Raw genomic sequence first — 15390 nt, forward strand, 5'->3', positions numbered from 1 at the left:
GCCAGGTATCCCAAATGAGAGTTACTCATTCCCCCTTAATCATTTTGTTTGTGCAAAGGCAGAGGTGTGCAGCAAATATATAAAAATAGACATAGTATATAACCCTCTATTAGTTAACCAGATCTGTTTATCTCCAAGGAACCCCTGCCTCTGTTCAGGAGGTTGGTTGGATCTCCGAGAGAGAAGTTAATTGTGTAACAAAGGGAACTGCTGTCTTTTGAGTGGAGCCTTAATTTGGAATGGATGAAGCCAGTGAGCCAGAGGGATTGTCAGAAGAAAATGGGTGGTGGTGTGATTAAAGCAGTTGGATGCTTCTGCTGGATAATTGAATTCTGCTCTTGTCTCCATAACAGAGTTGCTGTGTGATATTAAGCAAATTGTTTTTCCTAGATGGTCATTAATTGGATGTTTCATTCTGGTGCCTGATGGGAGAGATCTGAGGTGTGATTTGCTTGAGGGCCATGCTTTTCTGTGAATTCAGAAGCTGTTGCATAACACTACATATTTTGAAAAATCAGATACTGTTAGTTTCAAATAGACCCAAAATTAATCAGAGTTTGAAGTGCCATCTGTTAGAATAACAATTAATATTATAAGAAAGTTGGTGAAGAAATTAATTTCTTCTTTAGAGCAGAGCTTGTACTTTGTGAAGAAAATAGTACATTGGATATCTGCTGGGAATGGTATGTAGGAGACCTGGAGTGAGCAGTAATGGTCCTACACTTTGGAAGAACATTGTAGGGTTTGGGATTGTAATACAAATGCAGTGAACCAGCTTAGGCTCAGCAATGTCATTAACAGATGTTCTTAACTCACATGCTTGACTTTCCTATCAGAAAGTGCTTTTCAAGTGTGAGCTGATACACAAATTAAATTTCAAACCAAACAAACAACAGCCCTCGAGGTTAACTCAAGTGTGCTGCCATCAGTGGAGAAGGGAACAAGATCCTCCTTCCCCACAAAGCTGCAAAGAAACTCGTAGCCATGAAAATCCATCATGCCTGGTGCAGATGAGGCTGGAAACTTGGCAGAGGCCATTTTCAGTGGGGTTTTGGTCTCACTTCAGCGAGTTCTTGGCTGAACCCTGCTCATCTGGCCTCTTAATCAGGCACCTGAGCCCCAGCGTGGCTTTGTGCTCCCAGCAGGGCGTTGCTGCAGGAGCATGGGAACCCCTGGGAGCACGTGGCACCCGCTTTATCCCAGCTGGGTGTGCCACCAGGCAGCTGGCAGCGGGCCGTGAGGCCATGGTGTGGGAGGGAGGGATGGCCAGAGCGTGGCATTTGCTCTCAGAAGCTGCAGGGATTTAGCCACGGGTTTTATTGGAACTTTTGGAGCTATTTATGCTGGGCAGCTGTTTAAGTACGGTGCTGCTGGGAAGCCAAGCTGCTCTCACAAATGAGGCTCACGGTGGAATCCACGTGTGGCATTGCAGTGATTTACTGTGACCAGGCCTTGCACTCAAGAGGGCACTTTTCACCCCCTTCCCCCTCATCTCCAGTTTCTCAGTGCTGTATCTTTCTCACCATACTCTCCCCAAAGGATGCAGACTTACCCCAGACACTACAGTCCTTATTTTAGCCTGATTTTCCCCTTGATGTCACATTGAAACTGATCTTACTGAAGTGTTTTTGTAGCTTCTTGCACTTGGTTGTAGATCTACTTTCTGTAGGACTTTTTCTACTTCTTTCTTTTCTACTTTTTTCTACTTTTTGCCTCTGTGACTTCTGGCAGTTTTGCGCATGGCCATCGTTCTCTGCAGCCCTGAATCCTTTGAGCTTTCTTCGTAGAACTTGCTTTTCAGAGCACTTTTTTTTTCTAGTGTTTCCTCATATGTTGCTAGCTGATACAGGGCATCTCAAAATGGTCTCCTTATTGTAGAGGAGACTTTAAAACCTTGATAACAGCAAGAGTATTTATTTAAAGATTCTGCTTCTTTTCTTGCGTTTGTCAGTTTTATAATGAAGTGATACTGATCTCTTGTAGTGCCTAAGTGCATTTTCACAGAGCCTCTGCACCTGTTCTGTATTGCTGATTTTTCATGTTTATGTCGATTTGCACTTGGCCCTGGTGAAATGCACCTCAATCCATCATTATAATTTGGATTAAGTGGAAAAACAGTTGGAAGGCTGTCTGTTCCATGCTGCCAGTCAGTCAGAGTGTGGTGTAAGGTCTGGTGATCCTGCCCTGTTCTGCCAAGCAGGTTATCATTGAAAACCCAGGGTGATGCTGACCCTGGGCACAGATGAATCACTCTTGATTCAAGGCTCCATTTTGATATCAAACCATTGATGGCCACCCACAGAGAAGTTATTTGACCTGGTTGGCTTAATCTAAGTGATGCCTTGACAGTGTGCCTTAAATATCATATAAAAGTGTTAGAATTCCTATGAAAGTTAGAACGGACAAAGTCTATTGCCAAGTCCCATCCGTAGGGCCTTCTGCCTCATAGGAGAAATCAGATTGATGTGCTACAACTTGTTGTTGCCAAATTCACGTTGGCTGCTACTCATCACCTTCTCCACTCCTACATGCCTACAAATTGTTTGTGTTCCCATTTTTTTTATTGAAATTGAAATTAAACTGATGGATATGTAATGCCTGGCTGTTCTTTCCACTCCTTCCCTGAATATATTTGCTTCTCTTCTGTTTTTTTTCTCCCTTCTTTTCCTTCAGGCTGTGTGCTGAAAAGACACACAGGCAGGAGACACAAGATTCCAAGGCTTTAAGGAATAAACTCTTTCTTTGCAGGAGCATGACAAAGCACTAAGCTTTTCTGTTCCTTGGGTTCCTGGAAACAGCAGTCAGGGGCAGAGGAAGACACTGTGGTCACAGTCTATCAGTGAGACATGAAGGGAGAATAAAACCATGAATGTGTTAAGTAAAATGTTTTTCTTCATGGTCTTGATGTTCCCAAACAAAGAATTTTTATTTTTAGTTAAGAGGATACTGCCTTAAATTTGTGATGCGAGATCTCTGGCAGTTAGGAAGGGTTGTTATTAGAATCATAGAATGGTTTGGGTTGGATGGGACGTTAAGGATCATGGAGTTCCAAACCCCCTGCCATGGGCAGGGATGCCACTCATTAGATCAGGTTGTTCAGTCCCATGTGGCCTTGAACACTGCCAGGGTTGGAGCATCCACAGCTTCTCTGGGCAGAGCTTTCTCTGTGTTCAAGAAGTTCATGCTCACTCCAGCAGTTACCCTGTTTTTGTGCCATCTAATCCCTGGCTGCTGAGCCTGTACCGTGTTAATCCCTGGGAATGTTATTGTGTGGAAGGGACTCTACCTTCTGCCAAAGATGCAAAAAATTATATGTAAAAAAATGAGATTTTTAGAGCTCTCAGTCAAATACCTTTCATTGCATCAACACTGCTCTAATTCTAGGAAAAACCATCTAACTTGTGCCAAGGTGACAAATTGTAGTGCTCATGTGAAAGTGCCTGCTGCTGTTATTCGTGTGTATGGCACAGGAGTTACGAGGATTGTGTTGAGAAAACACAGCAACTCTAAAGCTACTTGTACTTCTATGAATCCCTTAGGGTTTTTGCCTTTGTAGTTAATAATACTTTTTTCTTTCTTTGTCCCTTTACCTCTTCTTCTGCAGTTTCAGCTTCTTGCCTCAGCATTATTTAAGTCTGGCTCGGATTTCACGACTCTCGGTGAGTATTGTGTGTCAGAGGAATTACATGATGTTCTCTTTGATAATTACTCTTAGTTTCTACTGATTTTTATATCAAATGTTATAGTTTCTATCAACATTGCAGGCTCTTTTCAATATGCAAAGTGCCACTAGCCAGACATTTGAGAGGTTATTTATAATGACCAGTGTCCAATACCTCAAGCCCATATTTAAAACATCTGTCAACATCAGTGGTTTTAAACCAATGCCTCCTGGGATCATTTTGTGTCTCTTATTACATCTGATCCTTCACTGTTACCCAAGTAAACAGAAGCTTTGGTCAGAATAAAGCACCTCCTGTCATGTCACTTTGGAATCTCACAGCATGGCTACGGCTCTGTTTGCTGTGATAACTGCAATTCCTGGAGTAGTTTGGTTCGCTCTGTTCTCTGCAGAACGAGTTCTTTGGGCAGGGTGTCAAGAGTGGAGAAAACAGTGGCATGAAGGGCTGGAAACAGGAGGGCTGAGCCAAAGCCATGATTTGTCTCACTGCTCTGTCCAGTTAACTCTTTGAGAGATCTTAGAGACTCATCCTGGGCAAACTGTAGGAAAGGTAGAGGCAGAAATTGCATCCTTGTACTGCTGGGGTGTCCTCAAGTCACTGAACTCTCTCTAAGAGAAGAGATTACTTCAGTTTTTGATGGAGGTGCAATTCCCAATCTGAGAAACTGAGGGAATATTAAAGCCCACTGCAGTCCTGCCCTGCTGGATGAGGAAGCTCTGCTGAGTTCCTGTGGTTTGGAAGACATCAAATTGACCCCATAGGATCAACTTTTTTTAAAGAAAGAAAACCCAAGTTTCAAAAAAGTTGGATTTTTCATGGACTCATGGTTTGGGCTGGAAGGGACCTACAAAAATCCATCTCATTCCAACCCCCCTCTGCCATGGGCAGGGATGCCTTCCACTATCCTAGGTTGCTCCAAGCCCCATCCAACGTGGCCTTGGACACTTCAGGTATGGGACATCCGCAGCTTCCCTGGGCAACCTGTGCCAGTGCTTTACCACCTTCAAAACTTTTCCCTAGTTTTAAGAGTTTTAAAAGATTAATTAGTTCTTGACTTGGTACAATGCTTTATCCAGATTTTGGATTTACAGATAGGAGGATATGTACATCAAGAGATGCTTTGAAACCAAAAACCCCAGCCCTCCTTGATTTGATTAACTTGGTTGACTTTGATTAACTGTAGAATGAGTTCACTGAATTAAAAAGCATTCCTTTGAGATAGCAGCAATGGAAGTAATCCAAAGTGGAGGAGATCGTTGTGTGCCTGCCCTATTGTTCTTGCTGATGGTTTTAGTGCAGGATTTGGATGAACAATGCAAACCAAACCCTGCCCTTTTGGGAGGCAGCACTCCAGAAACCAGTTTGCAAAGTTCCTGTGTGCCAAGATGCAGCCAGGTGCAAGCCCAGTGAGGAAATACCAACTCTGAGTTGGGACTCCTGCTGTCAGCACAGCTTATCTCAAGGAAAACTCCAAGCAATCCAAGGAGCAGTTCTGGTTATGGCAGTGAAGATAATGAAGAAAGCCCGAGGACAGAAGGAATGAGGCACCAAATAAAAATAGCTGCATGGATTTTGTTTTCTGGGACATCAGAGCAGTCCCCTGAGAACTCCTGCTTCCCCCGTTTCTTCAGGGTTGTCAGTGAGCTTGACAGGCATTTGTTTATTGCTTTTTATGGCATCTTGATGGCAGTGCTGGCTTGGGGTGACATAATCTCTGTATGTGCTCACAGTAGTGGGACGGAGAGCTGGCAGCCTTATTAGTGGAGGAAGAGGGAGCTGTTAACATTTATCCCAAATGGATAATTCCACAGCTAAACAGAGTCTTTGGGATTAGGAGGAATGACTTACTTTCCCCTTTCCTTCCTCCCCCAGGATTTTCAGACGTTGACCACACGTATGCCCAGAGAACTCAGCTGTTTGACACGTTAGTCAACTTCTTCCCAGACAACATGACCCCTCCTAAAGGCAACCTGGTGGACCTCATCACGCTGTAACGGAGCAATCACTGGACACATGGAAGAGGGGAAAAGCATCCATTTTCAGTATTTTAATTTTTTTACTGCATTGATTGACTGCTGGGATGAAGTTAATATAGTAACCCCTAGGTGTTTGAAAGGGGTTTTATACTTGTATGGTGAATCCCTGGAGCTTTTCCCTTGGAGTAGGTTAATAAAATGTAACTGACGTACTTCTGACTAAATATATATATTTTTTCTGACTTTGGATTTTGAGTTAGCAAATGTAAGATGAAAAGGTGGGGGAAAAAGAAAAAGAAATAATAAAACCCAGTCATGCAGTGATCTTTTTGCCTATGGGGGAAAATTTGAGATTTGTGAGTTGTCTGGGATTAAAGATGATGGGTTTTACTTTGCGTTTCCTGAGGAAGAGGGGGAAGAGGTTTTTCTTTCCTCATTTGTAGCTAGTCATGATGTATTGCTTTATCCTACAACTTTATTCTCAGCAGCTGAATAACTTGGTGGCAGGACACTGGCAGGTGTTGAGATGATGTAATTTATGTCTTGAGTCTTGTACTCAGGGTGTGTTGCGGGAAGGTGAGCATCTGTTCCGAACCGTCTGTCTCCCCTTCCCAGAGTTGTGCTGAGAGTCATGTCTAATTGCTTCTGAGACTCCATCTAAACTGATGACCTACATCCCTGTCTCCTGTTCTCTGGAGCCTCCCACTTAAACCTGGCAGGCAAGAGGGAACCTGAGATACAGCTGGAAAATGGGAGTGCGGTCACCGCCCACATGGGCCCCTTTTCAGGGATTGATCTCTTTGCTGCTGTGCTCATCCACTGAGAAGCCCTGTGGGTCCTCAGCGAGCCTGGCAGAACTGGGTCTTCCACCACACACATCCCCAACCTCTGCAAACCTGACCCCAGGTTGGGTGTAGGATTTCTGAAGCAGATTCTCTTCGTTTCCATGTGCTTCTGTGTGCGTTTGTCCATGTGTACATGTACAGGGTGTTGCTCCCAACAGCTTGTCTCCTTCCTGTGTAAGTGCAGCTCCCTTGTCAATGCATTTTAGACCTTGATCTGAATGTGAGGGAGGCCTTCCTAGCATAAATCTCTGAAAATGAGCTGATGCATATGTATAGAAAATGTATTCTTCCTTTTGCTGAAAGCCTTCTTTATAAACACAGTAAGGGCTTGGTGCTGCACTGTGAGGTTGAATGAAGGACATGCATACCCAGCATTAGAAACTCTGCATTCAGTGTCCGTGAGCATTCAGTACACACTGGCAGATGTAAATATTTATATGAAACTGCAAAACTTTCTGTCCAGCAGTGTTCATGCCAGTCAGGTATCGTTGCTGCACCCGCTGTGGCTCCTGTTGAACTTGGTGGAAGGCCTGTGTGTGCAAAGATGATTTGGACTCTTGAAATAAAGAGCTAGTCAAGTGTCTTTTTCAGAGCTCGAGTGTCTGCTTGCTTTGATTGTATTGCCTCTTTATCATGTTCTTTGTGTAACTTTTGTAGTCCTGGTGCATTAGAAATAAATTTCAAAACCTCATACTAGTGTTTAATCACTTAGAAAGGAACAGTATGTCAGAGGCCAGGCTTGTCTTCAGGGAGGACTGTACAAATGAAGTGTTTTTAACCTGTCACTTGAGACTGTTCAGACACTGTGCACTTCAGTGGATGGCAAATCAGATGTCTGCAGAAGAATCCACTCGGTGTGGGAAATGAAATCTGATGAAATTGTTCCTTTGGAACGTGGCAGGTTTTTTTCCTATTGACACAGAAAGTTTTACATCACTGCTGAGCTTTGTGGTGTGCTACCTGTGCTGAGGCTTTGTTAACTAATGTAGAGTTTATACAGTACAAATGTAGATACTGGGGGAATATTCCAACTGAGCTGTTACTTCCATTGAGATCGAAATAAGCACTTTTAATGCAACCAGCCAAAATTCTGCAACCTTTTAGTACTTAAATTTAGTACTGCTGTGCTCCTTTACCACTTGATCTCATTGCTTGTGTATCCTCAGCTTCAGTCAGATGATTAAATACTCTTTGTGACAGTTCTCAAATTAACCAAGCTCTTCATAAACTGTTGTGTGTCCACCTTGGATGGCTGAAAGAACCCAAAAGATACACCTTGGGGGAGAAGCCCTGGTGAGCAGGCAGGGGAAGTTCAGGAACGGCCAGAGCTGTGAATGACGTTGCTGGTGAGCAGTGCATCGTGTCAGGTCTGATTTGTGTGACAGGAATTCGATCCAAACTCATTGTCCTCTGCTCCGGGGGTGCGCACAGAGCCCGGCAGCCTCGGCTCTGTGTTCTGTAGCGTCGTGCAAATCAATGATTTCTTTGAGCCAGGGGAACGTGGCTTCTGCAGGACTGACAGTCCCAGCTAACGAGAGCACTTCAGGATGATCAAATATTGACCTGCCTTTGTCCCGAGCAGATCGATGCCGCTCGCACCAGCACAGTTCATGGATTACAGCTGGTGATTAACCAGCAGAAACTTCGCTCGGCTCTGCGGTATTTGTTGAGCAGCAGAGGCACCGTGTGGCCAGAGAGGTTAATCCAAAGGGAAGGCTTCTTGTGGCTTTGCCAAGGATCTTCCCTTCTTTTTGTCCTTAAAGCTAGGAGTCAAATGATCTCTTTGCATTGATGTATGCTACATTACCTGCTTTAAATTCTAACCAAAAATTCTGAGCAGTGAAGTATAAATTTCCTTTTAAAATCAGCCACTTGTTGTCAGGCAGTAACACAAGTAGTCTGAATTTCATTGCATGCTGATCTTTAAAGACACTGATGATATTCCAGGAAAGCATCTGATGTGCTCATTACAGAAAGCCCGAAATACAAACAGTAAAGAAACCCACTGGATCAGAAAACAGCCACCTGAAAACGTTTCACAGCCCAGTGCATGCGAGGTTATAAATATCCAGGCTGTGTGTGAGAAGTCTTCGAACCTCACCATCATTGCTTGTAGGCTGTGTCTGAGGCTGCTCTTTAGCTTAGACAAGACAAACATACTCTATTTGCCTTTACTTTAGATTATAAGGTGACTTTGTGTATGAACTTGACACCACATAATCTTTGCACTACAGTCAGTAGTTATATCTGTAAATTCTGTGTTAACTTGTAAATAAGGTATTGCGAAGGAAAGCATCGTTCCTTGTCAGAGAGGGACTCATTCGTCATGTTTTGGGTCTTTAAAGCCAAAGTTACAAGGGTCTGGTATGTCTTTTAAAGCTAGAGGAAGTCAGGGTGGGGTAAACTTGACACAGACATCCAGACTTCACTCTTGATTTAGCTTTTTACAAAATATCCTTTGAGATCCCTATGTTTGATTCTTCACTGACTGACCCTTAAAATACCCTATAGTGGATCATGTCGTTGGAAAACGAAATTATTCTTTGTTTTTCCTATCAAGTGATGCATTTTCTTAGAGAAATAGAGCCCTTCAGAATTAATTTCTTTGGTCACTTGGATTAGGTAGAATTAAGTGAGTTTGTTAATGTTCGTCTTACACAACCCCTCATAGTAGGCATGAGGTAGAACTTGTTAAGAGTTCTCCCAAAATTACTTCTCCAAGCACGTTCTGCTCTTGCAGTGTGACCCAAAATGTTGTCATGTGGCAGAAGGACTTTGTAACATGTTGTTAAATGAGATTATAACCACTTTAGCCTCCTTTTTGCCTCTTTTCTTTTGAGGCTCCCATTAGTTAGTATTGGTCCTGGGAAGGCCTCAAGGGTGATGCAAAATGTTCATTGAAATTAATTGTAGTTGTTATCTTCTGACTCTTCATATTTGTGATGTGTTTATTCTTATAATCTCTTCCTTTTGCTGAGCCTAATGAGGAAGGAGAACTTTTTCTTGGAAAAATTCAGTTTGCCCTTTCCCTGGGTGGCATCTTGCATGGGTAGTTAACGTGGTTGTACCCAGTTGTGTAAATAAACCTCTGGAATTTGGATTTTGTTTGCCTGGGCACCAGGCTCTGGGTGTACACGGGTACACGCTGGCTCAGGGATCATGCTGGAGCTTCCTACCAGAACTTCAGTTAGCAAAGTCTTATTTTGGAAAATCAGTCTGGGAACACTCAGTTGGAAAAGCTTTTCTAAGGCATTGCCTTGTGCAGTGGCAACTGGAGTGAAATTAGAAATTTTCCTAAAGAGCATAGAAAAGCTTCCCTTTGTGGAGTAACAAAGTTAAATTAAATTGCTGAAACATTTTGGTCATTGATTATAATTACCCAGCCTGAAAATTGAATGATTAATGATTACAGTTTCAAGATTGAGGAGGCAGTAATCAAATTAACTGGATCCACCTATTTGCAGGAGGGTGGCAGAGATGTAAGGCTGGTGGGCAGGGATTGCCACAGCTCATCTGTGTGTTTCTTTAATTGGCAGCCACAAGTGTCCAGGGCTCCACGAGCTATTCCTTCTTCCAGAAGAAACTCCTTCCAAAGCCGAGTAATGACTCTGGAAGAGCGTTTTCCATAGGGCTTTGTGGAACAGCTGTTGGCTGAACCATTTTCCTGATGTGTGCAGATTTTTTGAAGGGAGTTTTCTCTGTCCCAGAGTTTTGTGCTGACCTGGCCGTGCTGTGCCAGCCTGTGCTGGTGAGTGATGGGTTCAGAGCAGAGTTCTGAGGAATGCTTCAAACTTGTTTGCTGCTCTTACTGTGAGGAAGATGAGCATTAATGCTGCTTGTGTCAAATGCAGGAGGGTGTTAGGTACCTGCAACACAAATACTATCAGCTCTCTTGCTGCCTCCTGCATTTCAGAATCGAGAAATAAATACTTTTGTGGAGCTTATTGAGTGAACTTTAAGTTTGAATGACTTGTGTACAACCTCCATCTCTGTACAGGCAGTAATTCTGCTGTGTCACTTCTGGGGAAAATGGCAAAAATTATTAGATACGTTTCCATTCGGTCCCTTTTTTTTAAAAGTGGAAAAATGTCTTGTGAAACTTTGAAGTCCCCGTGTATGCTTTGAATTTTAGCTTATTAGTTGGCTCAGAGTTAAGGAATGTTTGGCTATTGTCAAGTGAAGTCCTGACAGTAAAAGCAGTTCATGTATGTCTCTGGAAGTGCTTGTGTTGTTTTATAGCTGTACTTACTACAGAAACAGAGGTGGACCCAGTTGAAAAATTAAAATTATTGGTGTTTTGATTTAGGGGGAAGATTATAGAAACTCTGAGCTTGGCCTATTATAATAAGTACACGTGTTAATTTGGAGATGGGTCTTATTTTGTGAGAGGAGAGTTTAAGAACAGCTATATGACTTGTTCTTGCTATAGATTGCTAGTAGTATATAAGCTGTAAATATTGTTGAAATGTAAATGTGCTGTCAGAAGCTTGTTAGTGTATCTAAATGCCTGTGGGAATGGGAGACCCAATCATATCCTGTCATAGAAAAGGTTATTTTGGAGATTATTCAAGTTGTGGTAATGGCTTATAGGCAAAATCCCTCTTTTACTGAAAGTTTCTAGTATAATGAAAAGTTGCAGTGGAGAAAATAGGTTAACTGTACTGGAACCAGGATAAGAGTCCATGGCTCAGCACTTGGATAAATTGACTCCAGATGTTTTTGTCCATAGGCAATGGATCCAAACACATTTTTGGAGTGGAAGCCAGTTAATGACCTGCTTACTGCTGCTGGAGAGTCCTACAGGAGAGCCTCATGGGGATGCCAGCAGGTATCCCTTTGGCATTCCGGGCAGAGGTCACAGAGCTGGCTGGAGTTTGGGATTATCCACGTGTGCTTTGGTTGTATCCTAAACCTCCAAGGAGGGTTTGTGGGCTGTGTGTTATTCCAGCTGTGTGGGTTGTGTGTAATTCCAGCTGTGGGGCTGAGGTGTGGAGCTCTGCCGAGCAGCACCTTCCCCAGGCACAGATTCTGAGGATAGCACATTGCTGCTGTCTGCTTTGCTTTCATGGGCTTGGTTTGATAAGGGTGAACTCCAGATATTGCTGTGGCCCAAATTCAGTGCTCTGCTTCCAATGGAGCTGCTGTCACTGCATCACCTTGGTACCCTGAAATCTCAATTTATACTTGGTGCAGACACAGCTCCACGTTGCCTTGGCTTCCAGCTGTTTGCTGTAAGTCAGCACAGCTTTTACTGATGACCTGGAGAGTGTGAGTGCTGTCAGAACTCACTCGACTGTTCAGCTCCAGCGTGGAATCACAGTTCATCCCTGGAAACAGGGATGTGAGTGAACAGCTCAAAACTGGCTCTGTCAGGTTGGATTTTTGGGCTTGCTACTAATTTTGAAAGGAAAGTCTTATCACTAGCAGGTGTGATGGTTAAAGCATGACCCCTTGGTTATTCCCCCATTTATTCTGAATTTTCTTTCTCTGTGTGGCTGTTCATTCCTATTAAAATGCTTCAGACTTCCCTGAGTTTAATGGATACCTGTGGAGGAATTAAAGGTTAGAGCTGCGTAGTGGGTATTGAGGCATCAGTTTCTCCACATCATACTCCATTTGTTTCCTTTGCAAAATTCCTGCTACCTCTGAAACAGTCAGGAAGGATCCTTGTGATTTATATTGTTCTTTCCAGGGCTGTTTCTCATCCTGGGTGAGGACAGGGAAGCCTGGAAGATGATTTCCCACTGCAGCACACACTTATTTACTTGTGTCCTTCCACGGCCTCACATTCAGTGCTGTGATGCTCCTTCCCTCCCATCTCAGGGTTTATTTTGTGTGGCCCCAAGAAGAAAAAGGTGATGAGAAGTTGTCCTACGTTCCTGCACCTGCTCTAATCATCCCAAAACTTTCATGGATATTGGGTGTTTGGTTTATTTCTGCAGGGTAGAAGGAGTGAGAAGAGAAATAGTCTTGGGGTTAATACAGGGGTGCTGATGTGAGTAGGTGTGTAAGGTGTGGTCTGTCTTTGTGGAAGGGCTTCGAAGGACTCTCCTAGCAGTAGCTTTGCTATTTAGAGCTGATTTTATAATGTGAGCTGGATTCTCTGGCTCTTTTTCAGAGAGAAGTGATGCAATGTCAGGATCTTCTAGTCCTGGAGCTTCACCTGAAGCTTCCGCCCCTTTCCACCCCAGACACCAGAGAGAATAATACAAATTCTGTTCTCTCCACAGCAATTGTGAGGAAGCCACTTGTGCTTAACCCTGCTCAAACAGACCAGAGGTGGTGCAGCCCCATTGGCTTTTGGATCAGGTCTGGTTGCCCTAAGGGATTGTTAAAACCTAACAATGTTTTGAGTTTTCTGATGAAATCTGCCAGTTTGATTAAAGGAAATTAGGTGCTTTTTAATTAATATGATGGTGGGGAGGCTAGACCATAACAGTGGCTCTAGTAGTTGCAGTCATCTCCACATCCCAAATAGCAATGGATAGGTTTTACTCCCCAGTGATAGGAAAATATACTTTAAATATCCTGACTTAGTAACCAAGGGATTCAATCAATTACTCAGTGTTTCACTAAATAGAGAAGTGCTGCGGTGTGTGAGCAGGGTCTGTTCATTAAAAAAAGCCACTTCAAGGCTGAAAAGTGATTTTTTTTTTTTGAGGTTTTGACAAAATCTCAGCTCTTAAAATGGGAAAATGGAGGAGAACTACTGTGCTGCTGACTTGTTTTCCCCTGCTGTCTGTTGTGGTCATCGGGAATGCAAACTAGCAGTGGAGGGTGAATATTGCCTTCATCTCTCCCTCCTCATTCCTGTCCCTCCCGTTGATGTTTTGATGTGCAAAACACTCTTCACTTCAGAAGCTGCTGTGCAGGGTAGTGGAAAGGAAAACAAACCCCTCGTTATTAGTAGCTGTTGCCATTTGCTAAAGCTGTATTTTCTGCTGCCTTCCAGCACTCCCTCCTCCACAGCAGGAAATGAGGGGGTGCTGGGGAGACCATGAGCCAGAGAAAAAAAGCTTAATTATACAAACAAATGTGTTCATGGGAGTCTTGCAAGTTGGAGGCCCCGAACCACGCAGACCACTTTGCTGAGGGACAGAAATTGAAAGTCTGTGGGCTCATTCCCAGTTAATTGGAGGTGACATTCCCGTCCTTGTGGGCTGGTGCTGTTGTACATGTGCATTCAGATGCTGAGATGCAGCGTGTCTCATTTTGGGAGTATTGAGCCTCGTTAAATGTTTGCCCTTTGAAACTGCTGCAGTTGCCCCTCTTAGGGGAGTTGGTGGCGTGGACAGGACCTTGGTGGCTTGGGGTCAAACACCAGTGAGCTGGCTGGGCACCATCACCTGATTGGGGTGGGGTTTGGAGCTGTTTGTTGAGCTGTTGCCTCTGCTCTGATGGTATCACTGTAGTGTGTGATGGTTTGTTTGTCTGGACCTTCAGTGTTCATTATCTTGTCCTCTACACTGCAGTGTGGTCCCCAAAAGCTGGTTTTCCCTTCCTAGTGCTGGACGTGTGAGTGTCCGCCCCCTGTCCACAATTTGGCCTCTCTGTTCTGTTTTGGCACTCATCTTGAATTGTTTGCACCTCCCCAGCAATCCTGCAGGCTCTGGTGTCCGTCTGGATTCCCTGTGGTGTCTGTCCTGCAGTTGTTGTCTGGGACACCTGAGCACAGGAGAGCTGAGCTGAGAGGTGTGGACAGCCCTGGGCTGGAAAGAAGCATCCGTGGGGTGATGAAAGCTGTGAACTGCTCACGTGTTTTAATAGGCAGGTCAAATATTGACTGCTCCTGTGCTGAGCCCATGGTGGTTACAGGCATCTTCCCTGGATTCTGGTGATTCCCCTTCCCACCCTTTTCTTTATGGATGATCTTTGTTCAGCTTGGAGTGTTAATTTTCTTCCTTGGCATAAATCATCTTTGATGATTTCTGGGTTGGTGTGTGAGCCCCATGCTGTACATAAATGAATGAGTGACACGAGGAATATCTACAAATGTAGTTATGTTGTATGTAATGTACATAAGGAGAGAATGTATTTTGTTCATTTTTTTCTTAATAAAAATGTATATGCTAGCAAGGGTGTTGATTTAAGATCTGTTTGTTCTCACATCGCTTCAGAGAGTGGAAAAATGCCTGTGAAGGTCTTTTAGTGGCGGAGAAATTGTGAAACTAGTGGCACATTACATCTGGCCCTGTTGTCTGACCTCACTGATGAGCTCAGTCAGTGTCCCATAAATCCAGCACATATTCCACACATTCACAGGAACTTTTTCTGGGGAGGAGCACAGAGTTAGAACATAGGCTGCCGCAAACCGCTGATTTTTAATATCTGACTTCAGCCAAATTACTTTTTTTTTTCCTTTACATAAGCAGAAACTTAACCTGGAGCAAAATGTTTTATTTTGGGTGCTTGAAGGCCAGCGGAGTTGCTGAACTGCCCACGCTGCTGCTGCCCCTCTGCTGCCCTTGGGTGATGCCTCTCCTGCTTTATATGTGAGGTTTGATTCCCTCCTCCACAGCCTGACCTGAGTGCAAGGAGGGGCTGCAGACCAGAGTGAGTTAGGATGAAATGCAGAAATAAATAAGGCTGAAATGCAGAAATAAGGATGAATTGCCTTCCCCTCTGACAGCCTGAAGGCACCAAGAGCTCAGGCAAGTGCTCAGGCTGTGGTGGGGGTGCCCTCATATCACCCCAGCTTCCCACCCCTGTGAGTCCTCTGGTTTTTAAATTTCATAGATTTTCCACCATTATAATACTTCTTTCTGCACAGGAAAAATACAGGCTTTTCCATAGCTGGCTACCTTGAAGGTCTGGGTTGGTTTCATTCCAGCTGGTCCAGTGTTTTCCCATGGAGCCTCTCCAGAGCAGGAAGTTGTGGCCCTTGAA

The 15390-nt window shown here is 43.9% G+C and overlaps 1 protein-coding gene across 3 annotated transcripts in view; it reads left to right on the plus strand.

The window, feature by feature from the left end:
• MKLN1 (muskelin 1) overlaps positions 1-5983 on the plus strand; it is a 93388-nt gene extending 87405 nt beyond the window's left edge. For all 3 annotated transcript variants that reach the window (XM_041477521.1, XM_041477536.1, XM_041477528.1), the window contains 2 exons: positions 3605-3659; positions 5556-5983. In XM_041477521.1, the coding sequence (XP_041333455.1) occupies positions 3605-3659; positions 5556-5677 (177 nt within the window). In that variant the 3' untranslated portion in view covers positions 5678-5983. The remainder of the gene's footprint in view (positions 1-3604; positions 3660-5555) is intronic.
• The last annotated feature ends 9407 nt before the right edge of the window (positions 5984-15390 follow it).

Source organism: Pyrgilauda ruficollis, unplaced genomic scaffold (assembly GCF_017590135.1).
Source record: "Pyrgilauda ruficollis isolate IOZ18807 unplaced genomic scaffold, ASM1759013v1 scaffold111, whole genome shotgun sequence".
In the NCBI taxonomy this organism is placed as follows: Eukaryota; Metazoa; Chordata; class Aves; order Passeriformes; family Passeridae; genus Pyrgilauda; species Pyrgilauda ruficollis.